This window comes from Jaculus jaculus, chromosome 2 (genome assembly GCF_020740685.1).
Source record: "Jaculus jaculus isolate mJacJac1 chromosome 2, mJacJac1.mat.Y.cur, whole genome shotgun sequence".
NCBI classification, from domain to species: domain Eukaryota; kingdom Metazoa; phylum Chordata; class Mammalia; order Rodentia; family Dipodidae; genus Jaculus; species Jaculus jaculus.
The window spans coordinates 198,455,364-198,463,253 of record NC_059103.1 but is presented as its reverse complement, the minus strand read 5'-3'; the positions used below and the strand labels follow the sequence as shown (position 1 = coordinate 198,463,253).

The 7,890-nt window shown below is 49.6% G+C and overlaps 1 protein-coding gene and 1 non-coding gene across 2 annotated transcripts in view; both read right to left on the bottom strand.

The window, feature by feature from the left end:
* Ago2 (argonaute RISC catalytic component 2) overlaps positions 1-7,890 on the bottom strand; it is a 109,288-nt gene that overhangs the window by 11,219 nt on the left and 90,179 nt on the right. Inside the window, exons 15-18 of the mRNA XM_045142726.1 lie at positions 6,163-6,357; positions 5,563-5,697; positions 2,127-2,228; positions 28-227 (exon numbers count right to left, since the gene is read on the bottom strand). Coding sequence (XP_044998661.1) covers positions 28-227; positions 2,127-2,228; positions 5,563-5,697; positions 6,163-6,357 — 632 coding nt within the window. The remainder of the gene's footprint in view (positions 1-27; positions 228-2,126; positions 2,229-5,562; positions 5,698-6,162; positions 6,358-7,890) is intronic.
* LOC123458928 lies at positions 3,082-3,188 on the bottom strand. The gene has a single exon (XR_006635863.1). It is a non-coding gene; the product is annotated as a U6 spliceosomal RNA (small nuclear RNA).

Genomic DNA, 7,890 nt, shown 5'->3' with positions numbered 1-7,890 from the left:
GACAAACGAGTCCAGCATGACACTCACCTGTCGTGTTCTTTATCAACCAGGTGGTACCTAGCCCGGAAGGCCACCAGGTGAGCATAGTATGCTGGCGCAGGGATAGACACAGAGCGCGTGCAGCGCACATAGGTGTGACACAGCTGGTAGGTTAGAATCTGGAGCTCGTCGGATGAGAAACGATTGTCATCCCACAGGACGTGGTAGTGGGAAGGCCGGCTGGTCCCCTGAAACAGTCCAGAGGGTTGGTCACTTACCACAGACGCCACTAAGAATAATGGCCAAAGGTGTTTATGTCATATTACATAAAACACAATGGAAGCAGGGCACTGTGGCACATGCCTGTTATCCCAGTGCTCAGGAGGACCTTGAGTTTGAGGCTAGCCTTGCAGTACAGCAAGACTTGTCTCTAAAAGGCCCCATATCTACAACACATAGTGCACAAGAGAGAAAGAAAGCCACATATATACATATTTCCTTCTTCTTTTTATTTTGTTGTTTTGGTTTTAGTCTTAGGGTAAACTTGAACTCATGGTAATCCTCCTATCTCTGCCTCCCAAGTGCTGGAATTAAAGGTGTGCACCACCGCACCCACCTCTTCTTCTTCTTCTTCTTTTTTTTTTTTAATATTTTTACTTATTTATTTGAGAGAAGGGAAAGAGGCAGGGAGCGAGAATGGGTGCACCAGGGTCTCCAGCCACTGCAAACGAACTCCAGATGCATGCACCCCCTTGTGCATCTGGCTAATGTGGGTCCTGGGGAATCAAACCTGGGTTATTTGGCCTTGCAGGCAAACACATTAACCGCTAAGCCATCCCTCCAGCCCCACCTCTTCTTTTCTTTCTTTCTTTCTTTCTTTTTTTTTTTGGCTTTTTGAGGTAGGGTCTCACTCTAGCCCAGGCTGACCTGGAATTCACTATGGAGTCTCAGGGTGGCCTCGAACTCACAGCAATCCTCTCACCTCTGTCTTCCAAGTGCTGGGATTAAAGGCGTGAGCCACCACGCCCGGCCTACCTCTTCTTTTTAAAAACTGTGCATGCATACACATATGTGTGTGCCTGTGGAGGCTAGAAGACAACCGTGGGTATTGTTTCTCTGTCCACCTTGAGACAGGGTTTCTTCTTGGCACAAAGCTTGCCAAGTGGGCTAGCCTGGCTGGCCAGAGAGTTTCAGAAATCATTCTGCCCAGCACTGAGATTTCAAGCATATTCCCCAAGATTGGCTTTTTTTTTTTTTTTTTAAACATAGCTCCTAGGGATCAAATTAAGGTCCTTATGCTTGTAAGATAAGCACTTTACTGACTGGGATATCTTCCATATTGACTGAACGATCTCCCAGCTCCAGTCCCCCTTTTTTTGGACAGGGGAAGAGACTCTGGGACCATAGGAATGGCGTCCACCTAACCTTCCCGCTCCCACAGCATTCTCTGTCCTTCAACGACCCTTCAGCCACTTTCAGCTCTCAGCTACCTAAATGGCTGAAGGGCAGCGGGATCCCTGGTCACAGTTCTCTATCTAATGGTACGTGGAAACAAGATTCAGTTTGTAAATATTCCAACAGAACTTGAAAAGTAGAAAGTTCACTGCAAATTCTCAAATTCAGGTTTTACCCTTTGTGGGAGAGGGAGGGATGTAAGGCCTTACTTCTAGTTTGAAAAGCCCAGAGCCCTCTAGGGCAGGGAGAACCTGAAGCGAAGGCTCTTCCCACACCATGGCACAGTGCAGAGCCTCAGAGGCACCTATGAGCATGGTCCTCAAGATAGTTTAGGTGAGACTCGGGGTAACAACCAAACACATGGTGACCTTCTCTTGGTAGGCAGCATCCAGCTGGAGATGGCCCAAACCTCGGTAGCTTCCTCACCATCTAGCTCACCAAGCTGTTGCTATGTGACGCCTGTGTCCTTCCCAAGCATCCTGGCCTCAGCCCTGACTGCTCCTTCCGCCTGGACCTCAACTCACCCAATGTGACCTCCTTGCCAAAGTCCCAGTGTCTGCCCTCACCCTCCCACCCGGGGCTCCTTCCTTCCCAGCCTCACTGGTACCCCTATGCCACATTCCAGGGCTGACCAGGGGACAGAAACTGTTTTAACGTGTCTCAGATGGCCAAAGAGGACCCTCCCTCCTTACCTGGATGCCGGCGTGACTGCACAGGTAGAAGTCAAACTCAGTCGGGTGGGTGATTTTCGTGTCCACGGTCGTGCCTGCTGGAATGTTCCCACTCTTTCCAACCTGCAACAACACAGGAACCTCGTCAGATGGGGCTGCCTAGGTGGGCACAGCCAACAAGTGAGGTCCGCAGCTGCAGTCATCCAATGGGCAGCATTTTAAGGTTGGCTGGTTAACATGCTTATTTGCTCAAACAAAATCTACCAAGTACAAACAACCAAAGCTGTTTCTCCGGCTAGGGTGTGTCCTTAGTTTATAAAGACACATGAGCTAACTGTGAGCTGTTCACTGAAAGACCTGTGAGGGGTGCTCTATCATTCATTCTCAGAATTATTTGTTGGTTCGTTCATTCACTCATTCCTTATTAGTTTGAGAGAGATGCAGAGAAAGGAAGATAGAAGGAAAGTATGGGTATGCCAGGGCCTTCTGTTACTACAAACAAACTTCAGATACATGCATCACTTTGTGTATCTGGTTTTATGAGAGTTTGGGAAAATCGAACCCAAACTGCTAAGCTTTGCAAGCAAATGCCTTTAACTGCTGAGCCATCTGTCTAGTCCTTATCTTCAGAATTCTTTTTTTAAAAATCTTTTTTAATTTTAATTTTATTTTGCTTATTTGAGACATAGAAAGAGGGAGGGGCAGGGAGGAAGGGAGAGAGAGAAAAAGAGAAAGAATGGGCATACCAGGGCCTCCAGCCACTGTAAACAAACTCCAGATGCATGAGCCACCTTGTGCATCTGGCTTATGTGAGTCCTGGGGAATCGAACCTGGGTCCTCTGGCTTCTCAGGCAAACACCTTAACTGCTAAGCCATCTCTCCAGCCCCAGAATTCTTTTTTTTTTTTTTTTTTTATTTAGAGAATACTTTATTAGTTTCTGTAATCAAACCCACGTAGATAAGACCTTATATATTTAAAAATATGGAACACTTCACGAATTTGTGTGTCATCCTTGCGCAGGGGCCATGCTAATCTTCTCTGTATCGTTCCAATTTTAGTATACGTGCTGCCGAAGCGAGCACCCAGAATTCTTTATTACACTGTTGATGTTATTTTGAACTGGGGTCAAGATGGGAACTGTCGGGCTGGAGAGAAAAATTTCCAAATTTACTGGCATAAGTTGTAAATACTCCATATGACTTAGTATCTGTTTTCCTCTCTGCTCCCAAAGGTGGTACAAGCACCCTCTTTGTGGTGGTTTAAATGTAAACTGAGGTGCTCTTGGGATCCCGGCTGTGGAACCTTTAGGAGGCGGAGCCTTGCTGGAGGAAGTGTCACTGGAGTGGGCCTTGAGGTATGACCAGCCAGGCCCTCATCCTGTCTCCCCCAATCTACTTTCTCGGAAGATGTGTACCTGATGGCTGCTCTGTCGGGTCCTCCCTATCATAGTTGGCTTCCTCTAAAACTGTCGCCAATATAAACCCTTTCCTCCATGCACTGCTGCTCCTGGTCAGGTGTTCCGTCCCAGCAACAAGAAAGCAGCCTATACATTCTTGTTCCTTACAGAGTCTTTCTAGGTCTATTTTTATGAGAACAGGGTGGGCTAATCTTACTGCTTCCTCAGGATTTTCCATTCTGGGGAGGGAAGAAGATGTAGGTGTTGGGGAGTAAGCAAGCTGCCCTCACGCCCTCTTGCCTGCCGCCCTGGCAGCGGAGACGGTGGTGGGACATGGGTGGAGGCTGAGGAGGCACAGACCCAGGCTGCAGCACGGCGCCCTCCTCCCCTGCCTTCCCGTCTTTGGACTCTTTTCTTGTCACTGTTTTGTACTAAATGCAACCGTGTCTGCACATGGCATTGTAGAAGTTTGTATGGAATTCTCTTGGTTCTGCTTGGTCCTAAGACCCTGCTGCTTCTATTCTTCCACGTGAAGTTCATGAGCCTCTTAGTGAGGTGAAAATGCCAAATGTCTTCAAACTCCATGTCTTCTGTTGATTTGGAACTGAACTCAAGCTTTGAGCTGGGTGTTGTGGCGCACGTCTTTAATCCCAGAACTTGGGGAGGCAGATGTGAGAGGATCATTGTGAGTTCCAGGCCACCCTGAGACTACATAGTGAATTACAGGCCAGCCTGGACTGGAGTGAGTCCCTACCTCAATACCCCCATAATAATAAGATAATAATAATAAATAAAACATGCTTAGACAGACTGAGGTTTGGGAATCACCTGAGCAGTCCTCTGCTCTGGCAGGAGCCACCTCTGACACCCCTCCATGGACGTTGTGTTGCAGACAGGCCTCAGCTAGGAGAGCGGCCTCATTCTCTAGCTACTCTCATTGTCCGCACTCGTTCTCACCTGTTTCTGACAGGGCCTGCCAATTTCTCCACAGCATCCTATAAGCATTGACTTCATTTTTTTTTCCCTTTTTATAGTTTTAGGTGCATTTATGACCACGGCTGCTCTATTCTGTATTGAATCATTTGTTTCTTTTTTTTCTTTTTCTTTCTTTTTTTTTTTTTTTTTCAAGGTAGGGTCTCACTGTAGCCCAGGCTGATCTGGAATTCACTATGGAGTCTCAGGGTGGCCTTGAACTCACGGCGATCCTCCTACCCATTTGTTTCATTTTGACAACATCCCTGTACAGAACAACACATGGGGATGGAGTGGCCTTGGGGATCCCACCCCACTGGCACCTGACCCTGCAGTGCCCAGTTCCACATTTGGTTGGCAGTCTAAGATCTTCCAGGTAGCATGTGTCTGTCTTGGGTAGCTATCCCACATGCAGTTACAGGACAGAGGATCCTGTTAGCACAGGACCATGCCTGGCCTGAGGACCCCTGTCTTTCTTCCACTGTGGAGAATTCTGAGCTGTTCTGCAGTCACTAAGGAAGCTCCCAGAACCAGGACACTGCCTGGCCCTTCCAGACCCCACTCCATGGGGCTCAGGCTGGCTCCATCTATCACACTCTTTGTGATTGTATAGTCCACTGCTACTGTTATTAAATTTTGGGGGAGACAGTCTCATATAGCTTAGCCTGACCTTGAACTTCTGATTCTCCTGCCTCTACCTCCCAAGCGCTAGGATTAGAGGTGTGTGTCACCACACCAGGTTTCTGTGGTTCTGGTTCCCTGCATGCTAGGGAAACACTCCACTGACAGAACTCCATTCCCAGCCCCACTGCCACAGCTTCTAACCAGTTCTTTCCAAGAATCACCTATAATCATTTATCAGGTCCTGACAGCTCGTGCCTGGAGCTCCTCTGATCTATGGCATGTAAATTACACAAGTGAGAAGGGCCCTTCCTGGATACCAAGGCTGGATCCCCACGAAACTCTCAAAGAACAGTCCCTCTAGAGCTTGACAGCAACCCCGTAGCTAGCGGGCAGGACTGTGAAACCAGCTCACGCCGCAGGTGTCGGCACTGCGGGCCGAGCTCCGGGCCACCGCCGTAACTCACCCGCTCGTTCTTGTCAGTGCAGAAGAGCCGTGTGTGGTGCCGCTTCTGCACCACGATGAATGTGATCCCGGGCTGGTAGTCCTTCTCCAGCTTGATGCAGGCCTCACGGATGGCCAGCAGCTCATGGTGGAGGACCTGGGGAGGGGCAGTTGTCAGGGGTCTTGTTCTAGAAGCCTCTTGTCACCTGAGAATAGGCGCCCTAGCCAGGTATACCACTTATGTAATGGGAGAGACTTCCACGTTTGCTTAGTGCACTGTTGGGCTGTGACTCTGCCCCCCGGCATGCATGCTTAATCCACATTGCAGAGCTGAGCAGGTTTCATGGTCGAACAGTTAAAATTAGGAAGTGCACGAAAACGTTTGGCATGGGACACCATGGCCGTTACTGGCCTGGCCCCTGACCCCAGAACTCTAGTGCTTTTCTCTGTCCAAGCCCCAAATCATGAAATGTACAGCCTCCAGCCTCAAACTGCCTTCCGCACCATGACCAGAGTAACAGTGGGTAGACAGCAAACCGTATCACCACTTGCATTAGTACCAGGGTATCCTGGCCATATGACAAGGACAGAGAGAGGCTGGGAAGGTAGAAGCGAGGCCCACCTGCTGGAACTGGCCTTCAGAGACACCGTCGCGGTAAAAGATGATGCGGGTGGGCTTGAAACGGGTGGACTTGTAGAACTGGATGAGCAGCTCGCGCACCATGGCGGCCAGGTCCTGGATAATCTCTTGCCGGTGTTGCTGCACACGCACGGTGGCACAGTATCGGTTGGGGTGTGCGTCCATGCTGCCCACGACCTGTGGGGATACACAGTGAGCACTGGGCAAGGGCTCCATGGGTTCCCTCTCCCAGGCACAGGCTGCAGAATGACCAACAGAAGTGTCTCCTCTGAGTGTCCCTCATGGCAGAGAGGGGACAACCTGACTTTCTGCTTGTGAAGAATAAAAGTCCCCTCAAGGTACACAGAACAGCGGACCCTTATGCTGCTTGTGGTGTGATGTGGTTGGCGTGTCTGTCCAAAGACAGAAATTGGGTAGCACCCCTAGTGTTGAGGCTCTGCTATCCCAAGGAGCTATGTAAAGGGTGAAGCCCCTGCAAAGCAAGCCAGCTGTGTGAGAGGCAGCTAAGGAGCAAAACAGAGACAGAGAGAAGGAATAGCGAAAGAGAGAGCTTATGAGAGCAGACTGCAAGTCCTCAAAGGCTCCAGGGTTCTAGAGTCTGGAGATGAATGACCAAACAAGCCTAGGGCCTGCCCACCTCTGGGCTCAGGGAGGCCAACTCCTTATACCTTGAAAGTGCCACCAAGAAGCATGCAGCTCCATGCCACAGGAAAGCCTTACAGAGAGGCAGTTCCAAGTCCTCCCAGATTCCTTGTCCTCTTTCCTGCCTGGGGCTACAATTTTCCTCTCAAGCCAAATGAAAATAAACAGATCCTGAAACAGTATGTGTGGGTATAAATAACATGAACTAACACCTGTTGGTATGGATTGAGAACTGTGGGCATTGAGGATAATAAACACAGAGATTTCTGTTCCTAAGAATTTGACACAGTTTCCACCTCGAAAGCCTACAGACAGGGCCCTACCCACACCCAGAAAAACAAAAGCTGATCGCGACCAGGTAGAACCCAAGATGACAAGAGACCTGAGCTAGACCCTGAGCGGCCGCCTGTGTAATGTAACGACGGCAGCTAGCCCAGCACCTCCCCTTGCAGCCCACTTCCTCCTCTGCAAATAGTGCTCAGCGGAAGCCTAGGGACACCCAGGCAACTTGCTGAGCTGCTCTGATCAAAGCAGGGAAGGGCTGACAAGTGCCTAGCAGAGGGAGGAGTGCTATTTAGACCACGGTGCTGGAGCTGCTATTCCTGGGCCTGGCAGCAGGAATGGCCTTACTTTTTTGGAAGGATCCTGGCTCTGGAATAACACCCACGTGCCACCCACACTCCATACGTGAGTGCTATGTGCAGCACAGTGCACACCCTACGTAAGGTGGCCAAGAAGCTGAGTTATTGCTCTGGGGTCACCGTGAGTGGTCCTGCCTTGACTCCCTCCAGACAAGATCAAATAATGCTGTCAGTGTTTGCTTACCACCTCCTACATACCAGGCAAAATCATCTTATGGACAGGCTGGGTGTTTATTTTACGCATGAGAAAACTCAGAAAGGTTAAACTAATCACTGTAAACAGCAGAGTGGCTTGAGGCTGTCCAAGGTTCTCTCCTGGGTCTGCAACAGGTGCTGCTGTCTCAGTACGGCTGCTGAGGTCCCCTCTAACCAAGGTGGCACCCATCAACAGGGTCTCATTTCCCACCCAATGAGGAAGGAAGCACTT